The sequence below is a fragment of the Mobula birostris genome, chromosome 8, assembly GCF_030028105.1.
Source record: "Mobula birostris isolate sMobBir1 chromosome 8, sMobBir1.hap1, whole genome shotgun sequence".
NCBI classification, from domain to species: domain Eukaryota; kingdom Metazoa; phylum Chordata; class Chondrichthyes; order Myliobatiformes; family Myliobatidae; genus Mobula; species Mobula birostris.
In genome coordinates, this window is record NC_092377.1 from 133,305,609 (window position 1) to 133,328,446 (window position 22,838).

Consider the following 22,838-nt stretch of genomic DNA (forward strand, 5'->3'; position numbering starts at 1 on the left):
TGCCTCTGACTGGGTGCACGACATCCTGGTACAAGAGGGAAAGCAACCAGAAGTCGTGATACATGTTGGGACCAGTGACATAGGCAGGAAGAGGGATGAGGTCCTGAAGTGTGAGTTTCGGGAACTAGGCAGAAGGCCGAAGAACAGGACCTCAAGGGTTTCGTTCTCAGGATTGCTGCCAGTGCTACATGACAGTGATGGCAAGAACTGGAGGAGATGGCAGTTGAATGCGTGGCTGAGGAGTTGGTGCAGGGAGCAGGGTTTTAGATTTTTGGATCATTGGGATCTCTTCTGGGGAAGGTGGGACCTGTACAGATTGGATGGGTTGCACCTGAACTTGAGGGGGAGCAATATCCTTGCAGGTAGGTTTGCTAGCATGGTTCGGGAGGGTCTAAACTAATTTGCGAGGGGGATGGGACCCAGAGCGATAGAGCAGTGAAATAAGTGCATGGAGTAAAGCCAGATCTAACATATAGAGAGGCTTTGAGGAAAGAGAAGCAGAATAAATGGTGTAAAGACCATAAGGTAGAAGGGCTGAAATGTGTGTACCTCAATGCAAGAAGCATCAGGAACAAAGGTGATGGACTGAGAGCTTGGATACATACATGGAATTATGATATAGTGGCCGTTACAGAGACTTGACTAGTACCAGGGCAGGAATGGATTCTCAATATTCCTGCATTTCAGTGCTTTAAAAGGGATAGAGAGGGTGGAAAAAGGGGAGGAGGGGTGGCATTACTGGTCAGGGATACTATTACAGCTACAGAAAGGGTGCGTACTATAGCAGGATCCTCTTTTGAGTCAGTATGGGTGGAAGTCAGGAACAGGAAGGGAGCAGTTACTCTACTGGGGGTATTCTATAGGCCCCTTGGTAGCAGCAGAGATACAGAGGAGCAGATTGGGAGGCAGATTTTGGAAAGGTGCAAAAATAACAGGGTTGTTACCATGGGTGACTTTAACTTCCCTAATATTGATTGGCACCTGATTAGTTCCAAGGGTTTAGATGGGGCAGAGTTTGTTAAATGTGTCCAGTACGGATTCCTGTCACAGTATGTGGACAGGCCGACTAGAGGGAATGCCAAACTAGATCTAGTACTAGGTAATGAACCGGGTCAGGTCACAGATCTCTCAGTGGATAAGCATCTGGGGGACAGTGACCACCGCTCCCTGGCCTTTAGCATGATCATGGAAAAAGATAGAATCAGAGAGGACAGGAAAATTTTTAATTGGGGAAGGGCAAATTATGAGGCTATAAGGCTAGAACTAGCGGGTGCGAATTGAGATGATGTTTTTGCAGGGAAGTGTACTATGGACATGTGGTCGATATTTAGAGATCTCTTGCAGGATGTTAGGGATAAATTTGTCCCAGTGAGGAAGATAAAGAATGGTAGGGTGAAGGAACCATGGGTGACAAGTGAGTTGGAAAACCTAGTCAGGTGGAAGAAGGCACCATACATGAGGTTTAGGAAGCAGGGATCAGATGGGTCTATTGAGGAACATAGGGAAGCAAGAAAGGAGCTTAAGAAGGGGCTGAGAAGAGCAAGAAGGGGGCATGAGAAGGCCTTGGCGAGTAGGGTAAAGGAAAACCCCAAGGCATTCTTCAATTATGTGAAGAAAAAAAAGGATGACAGGAGTGAAGGTAGGACCGATTAGAGATAAAGGTGGGAAAATGTGCCTGGAGGCTGTGGAAGTGAGCGAGGTCCTCAATGAATACTTCTTTTCGGTATTCACCAATGAGAGGGAACTTGATGATGGTGAGGACAATATGAGTGAGGTTGATGTTCTGGAGCATGTTGATATTAAGGGAGAGGAGGTGTTGGAGTTGTTAAAATACATTAGGACGGATAAGTCCCCGGGGCCTGACGGAATATTCCCCAGGCTGCTCCGCGAGGCGAGGGAAGAGATTGCTGAGCCTCTGGCTAGGATCTTTGTCCTCGTTGTCCACAGGAATGGAACCGGAGGATTGGAGGGAGGCGAATGTTGTCCTCTTGTTCAAAAAAGGTAGTAGGGATAGTCCGGGTAATTATAGACCAGTGAGCCTTACGTCTGTGGTGGGAAAGCTGTTGGAAAAGATTCTTAGAGATAGGATCTCTGGGCATTTAGAGAATCATGGTCTGATCAGGGACAGTCAGCATGGCTTTGTGAAGGGCACATCGTGTCTGACAAGCCTGATAGAGTTCTTTGAGGAGGTGACCAGGCATATAGATGAGGGTAGTGCAGTGAATGTGATCTACATGGATTTTAGTAAGGCATTTGACAAGGTTCCACACTGTAGGCTTATTCAGAAAGTCAGAAGGCATGGGATCCAGGGAAGTTTGGCCAGGTGGATTCAGAATTGGCTTGCCTGCAGAAGGCAGAGGGTCGTGGTGGAGGGAGTACATTCAGATTGGAGGATTGTGACTAGTGGTGTCCCACAAGGATCTGTTCTGGGACCTCAACTTTTCGTGATTTTTATTAACGACCTGGATGTGGGGGTAGAAGGGTGGGTTGGCAAGTTTGCATATGACATAAAGGTTGGTGGTGTTGTAGATAGTGTAGAGGATTGTCAAAGATTGCAGGGAGACATTGATAGGATGCAGAAGTGGGCTGAGAAGTGGCAGATGGAGTTCAACCTGGAGAAGTGTGAAATGGTACACTTTGGAAGGACAAACTCCAAGGCAGAGTACAAAGTAAATGGCAGGATACTTGGTAGCGTGGAGGAGCAGAGGGATCTCGGGGTACATGTCCACAGATCCCTGAAAGTTGCCTCACAGGTGGATAGAGTAGTTAAGAAAGCCTATGAGGTGTTAGCTTTCATAAGTCAAGGGATAGAGTTTAACAGTCACGATGTAATAATGCAACTCTATAAAATTTTGGTTAGGCCACACTTGGAGTACTGTGTCCAGTTCTGGTCGCCTCACTATGGGAGGGATGTGGAAGCATTGGAAAGGGTACTAAGGAGATTTACCAAGATGCTGCCTGGTTTAGAGAGTATGCATTATGATCAGAGATTAAGGGAGCTAGGGTTTTACTCTTTGGAAAGAAGGAGGATGAAAGGAGACATGATCGAGGTGTACAAGATAATAAGAGGAATAGATAGAGTGGATAGCCAGCGCCTCCTCCCCAGGGCACCATTGCTCAATACAAGAGGACATCGCTTTAAGGTAAGGGGTGGGAAGTTCAAGAGGGATATTAGAGGAAGGCTTTTTACTCAGAGAGTGGTTGGTGCGTGGAATGCACTGCCTGAGTCAGTGGTGGAGGCAGATACACTAGTGAAATTTAAGAGACTACTAGACAGGTATATGGAGGAATTTAAGGTGGGGGCTTATATGGGAGGCAGGGTTTGAGGGTTGGCACAACATTGTGGGCCAAAGGGCCTGTACTGTGCTGTGCTATTCTATGTTCTATGTTATCTATCTATCTATCTATTTATCCACATTAAACTGCATCTCCCCACTCACCCAACCTGTCCAAGTCACCCTGCATTCTCATAACATCCTCCCCACATTTCACACTGCCACCCAGCTTTGTGTCATCTGCAAATTTGCTAATGTTACTTTTAATCCCTTCATCAAAATCATTAATGTATATTGTAATTAGCTGCGGTCCCAGCACCAAGCCTTGCGGTACCCCACTAGTCACTGCCTGCCACTCTGAAAGGGACCCGTTAATCCCCACTCTTTGTTTCCTGTCTGCCAACCAATTTTCAAACCGTGTCAGTATGGATGCATCATCGCCTGGTGCGGAGGGGCCACGGCACAGGATTGGAAAAACCTGCAGGAAGTTGTAGGCTGTAAGCTCAGCCTGCTCAGTCTCCCAAGCATCCAGGACACCTTCAAAAAGCAATGCCTCAAGAAGGTGGCATCCGTCAGTAAGGAGAATCACCCAGGACGTGCCCTCTTCTCACTGCAATGAACTGATGAACACCACCTCCGTGTTTCCGCGCCCCCCCACCCCCGCTCTCCTTTTGCACTGTTTGTTTAACTTAATATAACTTATCTATCTACTTCTCTTACTGTAAATTATAGTTTTAATTTGTATGTTTTACAATGTACTGCTGCCACAAAACAATAAATTTCATGGCATATGCCTGTGATATTAAACCTGATTCTGGAGTGGAGGAGTCTGATGATTGGAGTGCGGAGGGTGATAATAACAATCCTCTTCCCACGATAGGGATTTCGTTGCAACAAGCAGCTGTGGAGGCCAATTCACTGGGTGTATTTAAGGCTGGGCGATGTCCATCGAAACCAGAAAAGAGCAAAAGTGAATATGATTTAATGGCGCGCATCCTAAAGGATTTTCACAGTGGAAAGGGTGTTTCACAAGGTAGGCAATCCAGAACAACTAGCTACAAGTTAAACTGGACAGATGGGCTGCTTCATTCACAGTGACTTCCTTTGCTGAGGCCAGTGACGTTTTGGAACTTCCTTTAACACTGGATCGGTTTTAAGACAGATGGAAATCAATTATTGATGAATGGGATGGAGAGGCGGTGGTGAAAGATCACAGGGGGGGGAGGTGGGACAGAGATAAAGGAGATCAGGTCACAGATACAGATTAGCTGAAATCTGATTAAAATAAATCCAGCCAGCTGCAGGGAATGAGATAAACGTTCCTGCTCCCTGGGACAGAGTGGGAAGGGGGTTTGCAGAGGGAGGGGGAGGCCCTGGTGGTTGGGTGTGGAACAAACAATTTGAAACATTCAACAGAAACAGTTTTCCACTCAAACGTGTTGATGAAGTTGGGGACTGAGTGGGAGATGTGAAGTCTGGGGAGGGGAGGGGGATGTGAGGGGAGAAGATATTGGAGGAGAGGATGCATTGGGGACAAAGTTGGGAAGAAGCTGTGGGAAGGAATGGGAGTGGGGGTGAAGGGGAGGCAGGTGGGGAGAGGGGAGGGCATTTGTAGGGAAGTGGGTGAGGAGAAGGTAGGGGATTGGCAGGGAGGAGTGGGAGAGGGATGTGGCGAGGGGTGACGATGAAAGTTGGGAAGGGGAATGACAGAGTGGTATGGGGAGCAGGTACGTGGAGACTCTGGGAGGAAATGGGTGAATGGGAATGTTGGGGGGTGCGGAAGGATGTGTAGGGGAGGAGTTGTGTAGAAATCCTGGGAGAACAGGGTGTTGGGGGTGGGAGGAGGGAGATGGTGAGAGAAGAGGTGTTGTGGGGAGGAGGGAGGGTAGTGTCAAGGGCGTGAGGGTTGTTTTCGTGGGGGTGGGACAGAGCTCTCTCCTCACCGTGGGTTGACCTGGCTGACAGGGATATTGAGCCGGGCTGCGATGTCTTCCACCGTCTCATTACCCTCGGAGATGATGCCCACTCCCTTGGCGATAGCCTTGGCCGTGATCGGGTGGTCTCCTGTCACCATGATCACCTTGGGGGGGGGGAGGGGGGAGAGAGGAGGAAGAGACCGAGGTCAGCCACCCATAATCCACTCAAATCCCATCCATCCACCCACCAATCCCTAGCCACACAAAATCAACCCAATCCCATCTCCCACTCTCACACCCAACCTCCCCCCCGCACCAATCCACACCTCCCACAGGGCCACACCCAATCCAAACTTCCAACCCCCTTCCGTCCAGCATTCCACCCATGAAGCACCTCCTCTCCTGAAGGTCCCAACTCACACCACTGAAGGTCTGACTCCTCACCCTCTCCTGGCTCCCCCTCCTCTGGTCCCCACTTTCCCGTTACCTTAATTCCGGCGCTCCGGCATTTTCCAACAGCATCAGGAACGGCAGCCCGGGGTGGGTCAATCATGGACATTAGGCCAATGAAGCACAGGTTCTCAGTGGGGAAGTTGACATCGTCAGCATCGAAGGCAAATCCCCGCGGAAACTGATCCTCAGGGAGGTAGAAATGGCAGAAGCCTGAGGAGGGGTTGGTGGGGGCAGTGAGAGAGGGTTTATGGGACGAGAAATGTCCCATGCAAATCCTGCACCCCCATCTCACTCAGCCTGAACACCCACACTCATAAACCCTGTCCTCCTCTGTCTGCCAAACAGCCCCACCCAGTACTCCCCATGCCCTCCCTCTCCCCAACCCTAAGCCTCCCCCTTCACCCAACTCTCTGTGCCTCTCTTACCCCCTTTTCTCCCCAACCCTTTTCCTCTCATCCCCTTTCCACCACCTGTCCCACTCTTTCCTACATCCTCTACCCTTTCTCCCCTCACTCCACTCTCACCTCACTGTTCCCTCCACTCCTCTCCCCCACATCCACCTCTTACTCCCTCCCCAGCTCACCTTCCCACCCTCTCTCTTTCCTCTAACACCTCTCTCTCTCACTCAGCACTCCCTACCACACTCTCCCCTCACCCGGCCCAGTACTATCCCTTACCCAGCCTCTTTCCACCGTTCTCCCCTCCCATCCTCAGCACTTCTCCCACACATCTCCTTTCTCATCGAACATTCTTCCCCACCTTCTCCAACTCTACACATCCGACCTCACTTAGCCCCGTCCACCCCACCCTCTTTCCCAACACATCCCCCACTTTCACCACTCTCTCCTCACCCAGGGCTCTCCCCATCCTCTCCTCTCATCGTGTTCTCCCGCACCCTCCTCTCACCCAGCACCCGATGCTCTCCCCTTCCCCTCACCCAGTGGTCTAACCCCACCCTCCTTCTACCCAACCCTCGCTCTTCCTTCCCTTCTCTCGCAGTGCTATCCCCCCACCCTCCCTCACCTCTCCTCTATTACCCAGAGCTCTCCCCCCCACCCTCACTCTCTCCTTCCTCCTCAACCAATGCCCTCCCCACCTTCCCTCTCCCTTCTCATTCTGCACTTTCCCCCCTCCTTTCCACCTCTCACCCAGCACTCCCCTTCCCCACCCTCCTTCTCCCCCACCCTCACTCCCTTACCTTCTCACCCAGTGTTTTCCCCCACACTTTTCCTCTACCCAACACTCACTTTCTCTTCCCTTCTCACCCAGTGATCTCCCCCACCCTCACTCTCTCCTCCCTTTTCACCATGCTCTCCCACTCACCCTCCCCTTCCCCTCTGCCTCAGCACTTTCCCCCACCCTTCCCCCCTCACCTATCACTCCCTCCGTCTCACCCGGTGCTCTCTCCCTCCATCCACCTCTCTCATATAGCAAACTTCTCCCCACCCTGCCGGGTTTCTCCCCAGGATTTCCTCCCAAGCCCCTCACCGAGTACTCTTTCGCCTAGACCGCCCAGCTCCATGTAGGCGTTCTGGAAGGCCTCCTTCATCTCCTCATCGAGTGGCTGTTCCTTGCCCTGAAGCATGATGGTGGAGCACCGGTCCAAGATCCGTTCTGGCGCTCCCTTCATCACCAGAAGGTACCGCTTCTCATTGGGGTCTTCTGTCTCGTGAATGGAGAGCTGGGAACGAAGGCAACACCCATTACTGGACACCCTTGGACAACACAGCTCCCCTCCCCCAACCACCCTTCCTCTGCTTTCATTCCGATCCATGGAAGAAGCTGTGCTCCCAGCACACCTCTCCTCACTTCCCAACACAATTCCGTCGCTTCACCTTACACCCCATTGCACAAGGGTCCAGTATGACTCCAACAGAAAGGACATACTTGTGACAGAAGGAATGTGGTAAATTTCAACTTTGTCCGGAGTTTGAGGAGATCTGGTGTGTCACCAAAAACTCCAGCAAATTTCCTAGATGTACGAGTAAGGTAAAGAGAGGGGACATCTGATTTATGGTCAGTTCTCGTTGGTGCTCCAACATGGCAATTCTGTTGAACTCATGTTCCCCCAAACTGGAACACTTAATGGTCAAATGCAGATGGCTCTATTTACCTTGGGAGTTCTCCTGTATAAACCTGATGGCAGCTTATGTACCACCAGCCGCCAACTATAAGCAAGCACTCGCAACACTGCTCGATGCCGTCTCCAAACAAGAAACAGCCCATCCAGATGCATTTCAAATTATAGTCAGAGATTTCAACCAGGCTTGTTTGAAGAAGGCCTAATTATCACCAGCGTATAACCAGAGGTCCCAACATACTAGACCACCGCTACACTAAGATGAGGAATGTCTGCCATCCCTTGCTCGGACCGCATTCGGTAAATTGGATCACTTGGTTGTCCTCCTCCTACCTGCATACAGGCAGAGGCTAAAAAGCAAGTCTCCAGCGATCAGGACAACTAAGAGGTGGTCGCTAGAGACAGAGGAACGATAACAGAATTGCCTTGAGTCAGTGGCCCATTCATCTGGAGATCTGAATGAACACGGTGTGGTTGTAAAGGACTTCATTAAAACAGCTGTAGATGAGTGTGTCCCCACCAAATCATTCAGCGTCTTCCCCAGTCAGAAGCCCTGGATGAAGCATGAGATTCAAAATCTGCTGAGGGCCAGATCAGAGGCATTCAAGTCTGGAGACCAAGAAAACCACAAGAGGTGCGGGTATGATCTCCGGAAAGCCCTCTCAACGGCAAAGTGGAGATTCCAGACCCAACACGAGTCAATGAGGAATGCTCAACAGCTGTGGCAGGGTTTGAGTGTTATCACTTCCCACAAAGTTAAATCAAGCAACATGGGAGACAGCAGGGCTTGACTTCCAGAAGAGCTCAATGCCTTCTACGATCACTTTTGACTGTCAGAACATTGCGAACCCTCAAAACGAACCAATAAGCTCCAAGACCTTGGCCTTAATAACTCCTTGTGCAATTGGATCCTGAATTTCTTTACTTGTAGATGCGAGTCAGTTCAGATTGGCAACAACATCTCCTCCACAACCTTCACCAGCACAGGCACACCACAGGCTGTGTGTTTAGCCCCTGCTCTACTCGCTTTACACCTCTGACTGTGTGGTGAAACACATCTCCAATACCATATTCCAGTTTGCTGATGACACCACTGGCTGAATCAAGGGAGGTGATGAACCAGCGTACAGAAGGGAGATAGAAAATTAGGCTGAGTGGTGTAATAACAACAACCTCTCACTTAATGTCAGCAAGACCAAGGAACTGATTGTAGACTTCAGGAAAGGGAAACCAGAGGTCCATGAGACAGTCCTCATTGAAGGATCAGAGGCAGAGAGGGTTAGCAACTTTAAATTCCTGGGTGTTATAATTTCAGAGGATCTGTCCTGGATCTAGCAGTAAGTGCAATTGCGAAGAAAGCACGGCAGCGCCTTTACTTCCTTATGAGTCTGTGGAGATTCAGCGTGACATCAAAAACTCTGACAAACTTCTATAGATGTGTAGTGAGAGTATATTGTCTGGCTGCATCATGGCCTGGTATGGAAACACCAATGCCTTTGAGTAGAAAATCCTACAAAGGTCAGTGGATTCAGTCCAGTACATCATGGGTAAAGCCCTCCCAATCATTGAACGCATCTACATGAAATGCTGTTGGAGGAAAGCAACATTTATCATCAGAGATGCCCACCCATGCCATGCTCTTTCTCACTGCTGCCATCAGGTAGAAGGTACAAGAGCCTCAGAACTTATACCACTAGGTTCAAGAAAAGGTATTACCGCTGAACCATCAGGCTTTAACAAAAGGGGATGATTACTCTCACTTGCCCAACATTCAATCAATGATCTCACTTTAAGGACTCTTTATTTTGATATCTCATATTCTCAGTATATTACTATTTATTATATTTGTATTTGCACAATTTGTTGTCTTCTGCGCTCTAATTATAGTTACTATTCTATACATGTATTATACTATTCCAATGTACAGGCTCGAAAGAGGCTGCGAAGGGTTTTAAAACTCAGCTAGTTCCATCATGTGGACAACTCTCCTCACCATTGAGGACATCTTCAAAAAGGTGGTATCCAATATCTAGGCCCTCAGCACCCAGGACATGCCCTCTTCCCTTTGCTACCATCAAGCAGGAGGTCCAGGGGCCTGAAGACACACGCTGAATACCTTAGGAACAACTTCCCTCCCTGCCATCAGATTTCTGAATGGACAACGAACCCATGTACACTACCTCAATATTTCTCTCTCTTTTTCCATTACTTAATTGTTCAAAATATATTTCTTAATGTAATTAATAGCTTTTTATTATTATGTATTGCAATGTACAGCTGCCGCAAAGCGCAACAAAATTTCATGACATAAGCCAGTGATATTAAAAACCTGATTTTGATTGTCTGTGTAAAAGATTCGTTGCACATCTTTAAATTTTCCAAGCGCTGTAACACCATGCTCTCTGGTATTTGGCGTTTCCATCCTCAGAGAAAAGACTCTGACTATCTGTGCCTCTCATAATTTTGTACACTTCTATCAGGTCTCCCCTTGGTCTTTGAAGCTCCAGAGAAACCAAACCAAATTTATCCAACCTCTCCTTACGCTTCACGCTCTCAAATCCAGGCAGCTTCCTGGTGAGCTTCTTCTTCACCCTCTCCAAAGTGTCCACAGGGAGAATGACCAAAACTACATACCATGGAAAAATAATATTAACTTTCTGCCCTATTAACACTGCTCAGTCTATCATATCTGTGCTCCATCTCCTCCACTCCTAGGAAAGCCCAGCCTATGATTCCCCACCACACTGCGCAATCATTTGATCTGTGTGAACAGTATACCTGACAAGCCTTTTTCACTGTACCTTGGTACGTGTGACAATAATAAACCAATTTCTCCCCCTAACTAAATCAGGAGTACCCTCTGTCCCACCACCCACGGGAGGTGCTGCCTCAGGAAGGCAAAGATCAGAAATTCCCACCATACAGGCCATGCCATCTTCTCACAGCTAGGAGGTACGCAAGCCTGAACTCACACACCACCAGGTTCAGGAACAGCTACTTCCCTACAAAACCATTCAATTCTTGAACCAACTGGCACAGCCCTCAGTATAACAACACAACACTAGGACCACTTTGCACTAGAATGCACTTTATTCATTTAGTGGTACAGCATGGAGTTGGTCCAAGCCGCCCCAGCAACCAATCAACCCTAACCTAATCACAGGATGATTTACAATGACCAATTAACCTAGCCGAAATGTTTATGGACTGTGGAAGGAAATCAGAGCACCCGGGGAAAACTCACGCATTCCATGGGGAGAACATACAGAGGCTCCTTACAGAACGTCACCGGAACGTAACTCTAAGCTCCGGAAAGCACCAGGTAATATCATCACGCTCACTACTATGCTATGCCTGCAATTCATTGTAATCGTGCCCTTTCTTGTATAATTTTGTGTAAATTATGTTTTGCGTGTAAATGTGATGCATCTGATGCTGCGGGCTGGTGATGCTACTGCAAGTTAGTTTTCTAGTGCACCCATGGACTTGTGCAATAAACGACGGTAAACTCGACTTTCAGCGTGTACAGATGAATTTCTGGATGTTGAATAAGGAGAGGTTAATCGGACTAAAATTTTCCAGACGAACTTGTTCCAATGAAAGGAAGCTCAGTCATTTCAGATGTTTTCCTTGGCAACAATGGTCACAGTTAGCTCAGTGGTAGAGTGGTAACAGACATGTTGATATAAGCACCCACCACCTGGAGGTCACTGCACAATCAATTTGAATTTCTGTTCTCTGCATGAGGCACAGCCCTCAGACAATGGCCCAGACCTGCAGCCAATGCTTCAATAACTGCAACAGTGACCAGTTTGGATACGTCAGGAGGGGAGTAAATATTGCTCAAAATTTCCTCCGTATTGGTCCCATCACACACTCCCAGGGTCAGACACAGGATAAGACTCCCTCTACAAACTTCAAGTTCAAAGTTCAAAGTAAATTTATTATCAAAGTACATATATGTCACTACATACACCCCAGAGCTTCATTTTCTTGCGGGCATACATGGTAAATCCAAGAAACATAATAGAATCAACAAAAGACCGCACCCAACAGGATGGACAGCACCCTATCGCACACTCTTGGGGTCAGACACAGAGTGATGCACCCTCTAATCCATCCCATCACACACTCCAAGGGTCCGGCGCAGGGTGAGAACACTGAGGAGTGGGGTTTACCTGGTATTTATTCGTGGAGTTGAAGGGGATCTCGTTAATCTTCTTGTTCTTGTCTCGCGTGGCCTTGACTGAGCCAGACGATAGTTCGATACACTTCAGCAGTGCTGACTCAGATGCATCACCAGCCACTTCTCGCTGTGGAAGGGGAACAGAGATAGGATAGGCTTCAGCAGACTTATCTCCCTAGGGTGACGGGGGTTGGGGCTTAGCATGGATCCCACAATGACACCCCCCCCAAAAGCCCCAGGAACCTGTGCCTCACCCATAGCATCACCCGCAACCACACCACTTCTCCACCAGGACTCACACCCTCCACTTCCCTCAAGGAATCCTTGAACACCTCCCCCTCACCCGGCTCCTGCCCCAAGACAGCCCCAGGTGTAATGGGAAAGCCCACAGCATTCTGGCGGAAGTCCTCATCCATTATCCCAACGAATCCCCTCAGTTTCCCAGGAGAAGCCCCCAACATGGAAAGGAAACCATCACGATCCCGGAAGACGAAGGAACAACTGGATCCCAGGGAAGGTCCTTAAAGTACAGCAAGAGCCTGCAATATTCCAGCAAACCTCAACATTCCTGGGTACATCCCTCAATATCCCAAGGAGGTCTTCAATCTCCAAAGGAAGTTCCCTGTATACCAGCAGTAAATCCCCAGTATCCCAGTGACCACTCCAGGTATCATGGGAATCCCCAATAGTCCAGGGTAATATCCCTCAGTATCCCAGTATCTCAGGGAGTGACATGGGACCCTCTGTGCCCAAACCCCCAGGGACCCAAAGGGGAGGTGAGGTGATGTTGGTGTTGCCTCTAGCTCTTACCTTCAGGATGGGTATGTTCTCCTGTCCGGGTTTGAAGGTGGCACGGTTACAGAGAGCGGCAATCCGGGACAGGGAGGCCCAGGTGATGGAGCTTTTGTCGAAGGAAGCACCTGGGGTGGGGGGCAGACAGAGAGGTCATATGGGCTCAAGACTGGGGGAGGGACAGGAATGTGCTGACGGGGAGTGGGAGAAATAAGGTGAATGGGGAAAGAGGAAGCAGAGAAGAGGGGAGGGGGAAAAGAGAAAAAAGAGAGGAAATGAAGGAGGGACAGGAAAGCAATGGGCAGAGGAGAAAGAGGAGGAGAGGCAGTGAGCTGGAGAGGGGGACGAAGAGAGAGAGGATAGAGAGAGAGAAAGAGACAGATAGAAATAGAGAGAGAGTGATAGAGAGAGAGAGAGAGAGAGAGATAGAGAGAGGGAGAGAGGGAGAGAGAGAGATAGAGAGAAGGAGAGAGGGAGAGAGAGAAATAGAGAGAGATAGAGGCAGAGAGAGAGAGAGAGGAGAGAGAGAGAGAGAGAGAGAGAGAGAGAGAGGAGAATGGGGAATGGAGCCAGAGACAGGCAGACAAAACCCCAACACCCCTGAGAACTGCCTCACTCACCGGACTGGTCCTCAGTGGTGTCAGCCTCATGAATCTGGTTGTCAAACCACATGTGGGCCACGGTCATGCGGTTCTGGGTCAACGTGCCTGTCTTGTCTGAGCAGATGGTCGAAGTGGAGCCCAGGGTCTCTACTGCCTCCAGGTTCTTCACCAGACAGTTCTTCCGTGCCATCCGCTTCGCTGTTAGGGTCAGGCAGACCTGTGTGCACAAGGCCGGGGTTAGGGGTCAGCACGAAGAAGAGGGCCAGGAGTCCACATGTGCCTGGTAGTTGAGGGTGAGATAGGCCGGGGTCAGTGACAACAAAGTGACAGATTGGCAGGGAGTACAGCCGGGGCCAGTGAGCAAGGCATGGCTGGGGTCAGGGTTCACAGGACATCGTCTGGATGGGATGTAGTCAGGGGTTCAGAAAGGACCTGGTCAGGGATCACGATTTGGAGGGGCCAAGGTGAGGACCATGGATTGGGGTGAAGGAGTTCAGGGTTCACATGGGAGACTCAGGGACATAGCTCAGTGTTCAAAGGGGATAGAAAGGGGTCAGGATTTAGATGGGAGGGTCAGGCATCATGGGTTCAGAGGGCATGCTGTAAGAGGTCAAGGTTCAGGATGGGCAGGGATCAGAGGGGAAAGAGGACAGTCAGGGGTCAGTATAGGGGACACGGTCAGGTGTGGAGATTCAGAGGGGGCAGTCGGGATTTAGAGAAGACTTTCAGTCAGGACCCTCACCGTGACGGTGGCCAGTAGCCCCTCAGGGACATTGGCTACGATGATGCCGATGAGGAAGATGACAGCCTCCAGCCAGGAGTAGCCCAGGATGATGGAGAGGATGAAGAAGGAGACACCCAGGAAGACAGCCACGCCAGTGATGATATGGATGAAGTGCTCGATCTCCTTGGCGATGGGAGTCTTCCCCGTGTCCAGGCCCGAGGCCAGCGTGGCGATTCGTCCCATCACTGTCCGGTCGCCCGTGAAGATCACAATCCCCCGCGCAGTCCCTGGGACAACACAGGATGGTGGCATTCACTGTGCACTCCGTACCCACTTACCTAACCTCCCGCCATGCCCATCCCACAGACCCACTGTCCCTTACACTTCTCGATGCAACTCACAGGCTTTCCCCACACCCCCTCACATTGCATATCCCACACCACGTACACCTTTCTCCGTCCAGCACCTACACCCCCTTCACACCGTGCTCACCGCTGCTCTCCCATCCCACACACAGACACACACAGACACACACACACACACATACATAAAAAACACCGTTCCTGTTTCACACACACCCCAATACACATACCCCTATCCTAAATACACACACAGTGTCTGGTCCTACTCGACCACCTCCTCCAGCCCTGTGACCCCCCCACCCCCTCACCTTCGACGCAGTTGGTGGAGAAGAAGGCGATGTTGCGGGTCTCCAGTGGGTTGTCGTTGGTGCAATCGGGGGAGCGGGTCTGGGGCTCCGATTCCCCGGTCAGCGAGGAGTTATCCACCTGTCGGACACAGACGGGAGAGGGGGCAAGGACAGGGGATTGGAAATCAGAGGGTGGGGGAGCAGGCAGGACGGTGGAAGGTGCAAGTGTGAACGGTGGAGGGAGAAGGCACAAGGAGGAGCAGAGATGGTGGAGGAAGGGGAGGGGGATAGATAGGGAGTGAAGGGGATGGGGAGGGGGGAGTGAGAGGGATTGGGGAGAGAGAGGTATGGGGAGGGGGAATGAAAGTGATGAGAAGAGGGGGAAACAGGGAGAGAGGAGAGAGTGGAGGGAAGAGAGGGGGGTAAAGGGAGAATGATGGGAAGTAGAGAAATGGAGGTGAGAAAGAGAGAAGAAGGGCAGAGGGGAGAGTGAGAGGGGACAGGGGAGGGAGAAAGTGAGCAGAGACGGGGAGAGGGAGGGGAGATGGAGAGGCAGGAGGGTGGAAAAGAGAGGTAGAGGAGAAAAGGAGAGAGAGGAGACAGGAGGAGAGAGGGGAAGGGAGAAGAGATAGGGAGAAAGAGCGGGGGGGAGAGGAGATGGGGAGAGGAAGAACATGTCAGAGATTAATAAATGTAATGGGGAGGGTGTGGGAGAACGAACAGACAGAAGGAAATGTAGCGAGGAGCCACAGACAAGGAGCATGGTGGGGGGTGTTAGGAAACAGAAGACAGGATGTTGATTTTGTCCCCACTGTAAATGAGGAGGAGTAATATCAGCTGTTGGGAGGGGGAATGTGTACGAGAAGATGGGGTGATGTGGGAAGGAGGCACAGTGGAGGGGTGACACCAGAGGGAACGTGCGAAAAGACGGAGAGATGCCAGGTTGGGGGGGAGAGATGGGGAGCTGCCGGTGGGTGGGGGAGGGTGGGAGATGGAGTGGTGCCAGAGGGGGTGTTGAGAGACAGGGACACTCCAGAGGAGGGTAAATACGGGAATTCCCGGAGGGTGGTGAGGAATGAGCAGATGCCATGGGCGGGTGAGAGACCGGGAGATGCAGAGGTGGGGTGAGTGGGGAGATATGGCAAGAAGGGATGGAGAAACTGGGGATCTAGCTGGGGATGGAGGGTAACAGGTCACTGGGCAGCCACACATAGTAAGGGGTGAGGGGTGGTGCGTGCTCTGTACCTTGCAGCCGTGCGCGGAGATAATGCGGAGATCTGCCGGGATCCGGTCTCCCCCCTTCACCTCCACCAGATCCCCTGCCACCACCTCCTCTGCATTGATCTGCATCTTCTCGCCCTCACGGATCACCATGGCTTGCTGTGCGGGGGGGGGAGCGAAGGGGAAGAGCTCATCACGTGGGGAGTGTCACCCGTCCCGCACCCCCGCCACCCGCCGTTCCCAGCACCTTCCAGCCACAGGTCACAACCTGCAACCCTTGTCCCATCATTGGTTCTGTGGGCAGCACCTAAGCACTGATCCCCGTGTCCAGTCCTGGGGACTGGGGGCAGTAACAGACTGTCAACTCCACGTCCCATCTCAGACCCTGACACCCCATCTGACTCTATGACCCAGTGACTAATATTCGGCCCCATCCATCATTGGGTCCTAGACTAGAGAACAATACAATGTTGTACCGTACTAATTAAACTGGTAATTAAATGCCTAACAAAGCTCATCCTTTCTCTCTATACAATGTCCACATCCCTCCTATTCACGTGCCTATGTATTTACTTTATTACTTTATTACTTTATTGTCGCCAAACAATTGATACTAGAGCATACAATCATCACAGTGATATTTGATTCTGCGCTTTGTGCTCCCTGGAGTACAAATCGATAGTAAATATAATAAAAATTTTAATTATAAATCATAAATAGAAAATAGAAAAGGGAAAGTAAGGTAGTGCAAAAAAACCGAGAGGCAGGTCTGGATATTTAGAGGATACGGCCCAGATCCGGGTCAGGATCTGTTCAGCAGTCTTATCACAGTTGGAAAGAAGCTGTCCCCAAATCTGGCCGTACGAGTCTTCAAGCTCCTGAGCCTTTTCCCGGAGGGAAGACGGACGAAAAGTGTGTTGGCTAGGTGGGTCGTGTCCTTGATTATCCTGGCAGCACTGCTCCGACAGCGTGCGGTGTAAAGTGAGTCCAAGGACGGAAGATTGGTTTGTGTGATGTGCTGGGCTGTGTTCACGATCTTCTGCAGCTTCTTCTGGTCTTGGATATGACAACTTCCATACCAGGTTGTGGTGCACCCTAAAAGAATGCTTTCTACGGTGCATCTATAAAAATTAGTGAGGGTTTTAGGGTACAGGCCAAAGTTCTTTAGCTTTCTCAGGAAGTAAAGGTGCTGGTGGGCCTTCTTGGCAGTGAACTCTGCTTGGTTGGACCAAGTCAGGTCATTTGTGATATTGACCCCAAGGAACTTAAAGCTTTTGACCTGTTCCACTTGCGCACCACCAATGTAAATGGGGTCGTGCAGTCCGCTACTCCTTCTGAAGTCAACAACCAATTCCTTCATCTTGCTGACGTTGAGGGATAGGTTATTGTCTTCGCACCATGCCAACAGGTTCTTAATTTACTCTCTGTACTCAAACTCATCATTACCCAAGATACGGCCTACAATTGTGGTGTCATCAGCAAACTTACATATTGAGTTTGATGGAAACTTGGCTACACAATCATGGGTGTACATTGAGTACAGCAGGGGGCTGAGTACACAGCCTTGTGGGGCACCGGTGCTCAGAATGATTGTAGAGGAGAGCTTGTCCCCTATTTTTACAGCCTGGGTCCGTCTGTGAGGAAGTTGAAGATCCAGCTGCAGATCTGAGTGCTAAGGCCCAGGTTCTGGAGCTTAGGAATCAGTTTATTTGGAATGATGGTATTAAAGGCAGAGCTGTAGTCAATGAAAAGGAGCTTTACATATGCGTCTTTATTCTCCTGGTGTTCTAAGGACGAATGTAGGGCCAGAGAGATGGCATCTGCTGTTGACCTGTTGCTCCGGTAGGCGAATTGCCAAGCGTCGAGGTTGACCGGTAGGCTGTGGTTGATGTGTGCCATAACCAATCTCTCGAAGCACTTCATAGCAATTGATGTCAGAGCCACAGGTCGATAGTCATTCAGGCATGCCACCTTGCTCTTTTTCGGCACCGGGATTATCGTTGCCTTCTTAAAACACAAGGGGATCTTAGACTGAAGCAAGGAGCAGTTGAAGATGTCAGCAAACACTCCAGCTAGCTCGCTTGCACAGGCCCTGAGAACCCGTCCCGGGACGCTATCTGGGCCTGTCACCTTCCTTGGATTTATCTTCAGGAAGGCCCTTCTAACGTCCTCCTCAGTGACGATGAATCTCGAATCTTGTGTAGAATACATTAAGTTCATCAAGAAGAGAAGCGCTACAGTTATTGATATTCCCAGCCTTTTCTTTGAGCCCAGTGATCTCATTTAGACCCTGCCACAGTCTACTGGCATCCCTCTGGTTAGCCTGGGCTTCTAACTTGGCTCGATATTGCCTCTTGGCGCCCTTAGTGGCTTTCCAGAGTCCTGACTATCTAAGGGTCCTGTCCTATCTGCCTCCGTCACCACTCCAGGCAGCATATTCCAGGTATCCACCACTCTGTAACATAAAACTTGCCCTGCACGTCTCCTGTGAACTTATTCCTTCTCTCCTTAAATGCATGCCCTCTAGTATTTCCACCTGGGGGGGGGGACAAAAATACCAGATATCTACTCTGTGTATGCTTCTAATAAGCTAATAAACTTCTATAAAGTCCCTACTCTTCACCTGCACCAGGTGAAGCAACCCCTAATCAACCCTTGCTGCTCCAGCAAAAACAACATAAACTTGTCCAGCCTCCCCTCATCGTACAGGCCCTCTTGTGCAGGCAAAATCCCTGCGAACCTCTCCAAAGTCTTCACGTTCTTCCTGTAAAAGGGCACCCAGAACTGAATGCAATACTCCCCATGTGGCCTAACCAGAGTTTTATAACTTCCTAACTCTTGAACCTGATGTCTTGACTAATGCCAAATGCCTTCTCTTCCACCCTATCAACCTGTGCAGCCACATTCCACGCCAGGGGGCCCGACCTCTGACCCTGTGTCAGAGCCTGACACCGCCCCCCCCCCCCCCCCAGGGGCCCTGACCCCTCACCCGATGTAGGGGGAGGGTTTACGGCCTACCTGGGGCACCATGTTTTTGAAGGACTCCATGATCTTCGAGCTCTTGGCTTCCTGGTAGTAGGAGAAGCAGCCAGTGATGATGACGACGGCAGACAACACGATGCCCAGGTACAGCTGCAGGGGGGAGAGGTGACACAGCTCGTCAGTCAGGATCCCCAACAGCCCCGGCGCCCCCTCACTCCACCCACCGCAGGAAGCCGCACCGCCCATCCAGGCTGTGCACCGGTCAGTGGAACCGGGAGGTCTGGCACACCATAGTGCCGAGTGAGGGGGAGGTGGGGGAGGCATCAGTGAAACCACCTTACCTGGCAGAACCAAAGGACCCTCTATCCCCCTCGACACAATATAACCCTCCCCTCTCTCCCTGCCGGCATTTCACCTCCCCTCCTTCAACCCTCCTCCTTTCTTCCTTGCCCTTCCCCATACCCTCCTTTCCTATTCTCCCTACACTTCACCTATCCTCCACCCCTCCTCCCCTCCCCACCCCTCCATCTCCCTTCCACTCCTTTCCTCATCCATCCTCCCTCTCCTCTACCTCCCCCTCATCCCTCCCCACCTCTCTCCCCTCCTGCCTCCATCCTCCTTCTCCTCCCCCTCCCTCACCCCTTCTCTCCCCTCCTCCCTCTCCTTCCCTGCTCTCCTCTCCCCCTCTACTTCTTTCCCTCCCTACCTTCCACCTACTCCCCTCCTCCTCCTCCTCTCCCCCTCGTCTCCTCCCTCTCTCTTTGCCCCACCTCCCATCGCCCTGCCCACTCACATTGTCTCCGGAGGGCGAGTCCTCGGTGGCAGCCTGGATACCGTAGGCGAGGAAGCAGAGGATGGCCCCGATCCACAGCAGGATGGAGAAGCCCCCGAAGAGCTGTCGGCAGAACTTGATCCACTCGGGGGTGGTGGGGGGAGGGGTCAGGGCATTGGGGCCGTCCCGCTGTAGGAACTCCGCTGCCTTGGCATGGGTCAGACCCTGCAGGATCAAAGGTCGCTGAGGTCAGAGCAAGAGATGGGGGATGGGGGAGATCGCTGGTGGGAGGGGAGACGACCTGTGGGGAAACATTCAGACTGGAGGGTATGCACAACATGCCAGATGCCATGGGACAGAACAAGAGGGAACCGACGGGGACAGGATGAAATGGAATGGGTCGACGCTACATCTGGGACCGGTCAGAATGGAACAGGCAGATGGAATTTGTTCCTGGAATGGGATGGAACTGGTCAAGACACTCACCTGCACACAGTCAGCCTGGTGCTTCCTACACACCTCCTCCACGGACATCTTGTGCTCCGTCTGTTGAGAAAGGCAAGAGGGTTAGGAGGAGGAAGGGTGACCCATCCCACCCCCTGCACGGTTCCGGCTGGTGTCCCCATCCCTCCACTCACCAATGGGGAGGTGGCAACCCAGCTCCAAGCAGAAATGTGATGGGCCACTCTGTCGAGCGGCCCAGGCTGCCGACCAGGGTCAGACTCCCCGTGGAGGACAATCTGACCAACTGACTCCTCATCCAGGAGAAACAGGCTTGGGGGTGAATGATTGCCCCTACTGCCCTTACAGTCTGTATGCTTACCCCTCCTCACAGTTCAGCTCGTTGAGGCAGGAAGGGATGGATAGACCGCCACGTCTAAGGCAGGACGGGACGGGCAGACGCCATGTCAAAGCCAAGACAGGACGGGACAGAACTGCTAGTTACAATGTTTAAGGCAATGGCAAATCTGCAACTCAACTGTGTAGCAGCCGTAAAACCTGCTCCCAGAACCTCCCAGGAGTGCCTTCTTTGGATTCACTGGAGATGGTGCTTAATGAGACTGCTGGGAAACCTTCCGGAAGTATTCAATCAGGCTCAGGGAGGAAACAGAGGGTGAAAAGCATACTTACAGTAAAGTGGCCCCGGGGAGCAGGAACAAATCCGTATCCTGGGTTCTGTTCCCATGAAGTGTTCCTTTAAATGGGATGCTGTCCCATCACACACTCCCGGGGTCAGACACAGAGTGAAGCTCCCTCCACACTGTCCCATCACACATTCCCGGGGTCAGACACAGAGTGAAGCTCCCTCCACACCGTCCCATCACACACTCCCAGGGTCAGACACAGAGTGAAGCTCCCTCCACACTGTCCCATCACACACTCCCGGGGTCAGGCACAGAGTTAAGCTCCCTCCACACCGTCCCATCACACACTCCCGGGGTCAGACACAGAGTGAAGCTCCCTCCACACCGTCCCATCACACACTCCCAGGGTCAGACACAGAGTGAAGCTCCCTCCACGCCGTCCCAACACGGACTCCCGGGGACAGACACAGAGTGAAGCTCCCTCCACACTGTCCCATCACACACTCCTGGGGTCAGACACAGAGTGAAGCTCCCTCCACACCATCCCATCACACACTCCCGGGGTCAGACACAGAGTGAAGCTCCCTCCACACCGTCCCATCACACACTCCCAGGGTCAGACACAGAGTGAAGCTCCCTCCACACTGTCCCATCACACACTCCCGGGGTCAGGCACAAAGTTAAGCTCCCTCCACACCGTCCCATCACACACTCCCGGGGTCAGACACAGAGTGAAGCTCCCTCCACACCGTCCCATCACACACTCCCAGGGTCAGACACAGAGTGAAGCTCCCTCCACGCCGTCCCAACACGGACTCCCGGGGTCAGACACAGAGTGAAGCTCCCTCCACACTGTCCCATCACACACTCCTGGGGTCAGGCACAGAGTTAAGCTCCCTCCACACTGTCCTGTCCCACACTTCCGGGGTCAGACACAGAGTGAAACTCCCTCCACACTGTCCCATCACACACACCTGAGTCAGACACAGAGTGAAGCTCCCTCCACGCCGTCCCAACACGCACTCCCGGGGTCAGACACAGAGTGAAGCTCCCTCCACACCATCCCATCACACACTCCTGGGGTCAGACACAGAGTGAAGCTCCCTCCACACCATCCCATCACACACTCCCGGGGTCAGACACAGAGTGAAGCTCCCTCCACACCATCCCATCACACACACCTGAGTCAGACACAGAGTGAAGCTCCCTCCACATTGCCCCATCACACACTCCCAGGGCCTTTTTGCCCACCCATCTCCAGCGCGGACTCTTTCTGTGCCTTCACTCACCAGTGCCACCTCCTTCTTCAGGTCATCCATGTCCCGTTTCTGACTCTTGGGTTTCTTGGGTGACTGCTGGTCATCCTTCCCACCCTGTGTGGTGGCCACACGGTAACTGTCCGAGCGGCCGTACTGTGGGAAGGGATGGACAGTGCACGGTCAGAGTGGGCTTCTTCCCACGCCATCCAAATCAATACTACTAGACCCCACCCCAAATGACTAAAAGCAAAACCCTCTTTTTGCACTCTGCCCTCACCCCACTCCCTCCTACCACACTCCTCCCCGTCACACGCGCCCACTCAGCACACTTCCTCCACCCCCACCTTTGCCCCAACCTACTTCATCCACCTTCCCCTCCCTCTATCTGGCCACACCTGTCCATTCCTGTGTTTGACCCCCTCCTGCCCAAAGTCTATTCTTCTCCCATCGCCACCCCTTGTGGGGGGGTGGGTGCCAGGTGGGGTAGGGAGAGGGGGAGAGGAGAGCTTGAACTCCGTGTAACCCTCCATCAAAGATACTGCCCCCACCCTTCTCCCAATCCACCAAACGTCTGGGCCAGTTTGTTGCTGGTGGAACAACCCTGAACTTGAGGCCAGAATCTAATATCACAATTGGGAATGTCGGCAACTGGGCCAGCACTGGCTTCGGATCGTGGAGGCCTAGTGGATCACTTTGGATTCCAGATTCAGTCATCCAGTTGATATCTCCTGGATTCAGGATCCATTGGTCAACAACATTTGCCTCTTTATCTATGAATTCTGCCCCCTCCTTCCCCAGTTCCAGAGATCATGGACTCTCCCCAGTCCCTTCTAGAAAATCAT

The 22,838-nt window shown here is 51.5% G+C and overlaps 1 protein-coding gene across 1 annotated transcript in view; it reads right to left on the minus strand.

Annotated features, from left to right (window-relative positions):
• LOC140201723 (sodium/potassium-transporting ATPase subunit alpha-3) overlaps positions 1 to 22,838 on the minus strand; it is a 59,049-nt gene that overhangs the window by 19,680 nt on the left and 16,531 nt on the right. Inside the window, exons 2-14 of the mRNA XM_072266299.1 lie at positions 22,027 to 22,149; positions 20,139 to 20,198; positions 19,674 to 19,877; positions 18,917 to 19,030; positions 15,923 to 16,057; positions 14,699 to 14,816; positions 14,047 to 14,315; positions 13,323 to 13,521; positions 12,721 to 12,830; positions 11,903 to 12,037; positions 7,133 to 7,325; positions 5,679 to 5,854; positions 5,219 to 5,355 (exon numbers count right to left, since the gene is read on the minus strand). Coding sequence (XP_072122400.1) covers positions 5,219 to 5,355; positions 5,679 to 5,854; positions 7,133 to 7,325; positions 11,903 to 12,037; positions 12,721 to 12,830; positions 13,323 to 13,521; positions 14,047 to 14,315; positions 14,699 to 14,816; positions 15,923 to 16,057; positions 18,917 to 19,030; positions 19,674 to 19,877; positions 20,139 to 20,198; positions 22,027 to 22,149 — 1,973 coding nt within the window. The remainder of the gene's footprint in view (positions 1 to 5,218; positions 5,356 to 5,678; positions 5,855 to 7,132; positions 7,326 to 11,902; positions 12,038 to 12,720; positions 12,831 to 13,322; positions 13,522 to 14,046; positions 14,316 to 14,698; positions 14,817 to 15,922; positions 16,058 to 18,916; positions 19,031 to 19,673; positions 19,878 to 20,138; positions 20,199 to 22,026; positions 22,150 to 22,838) is intronic.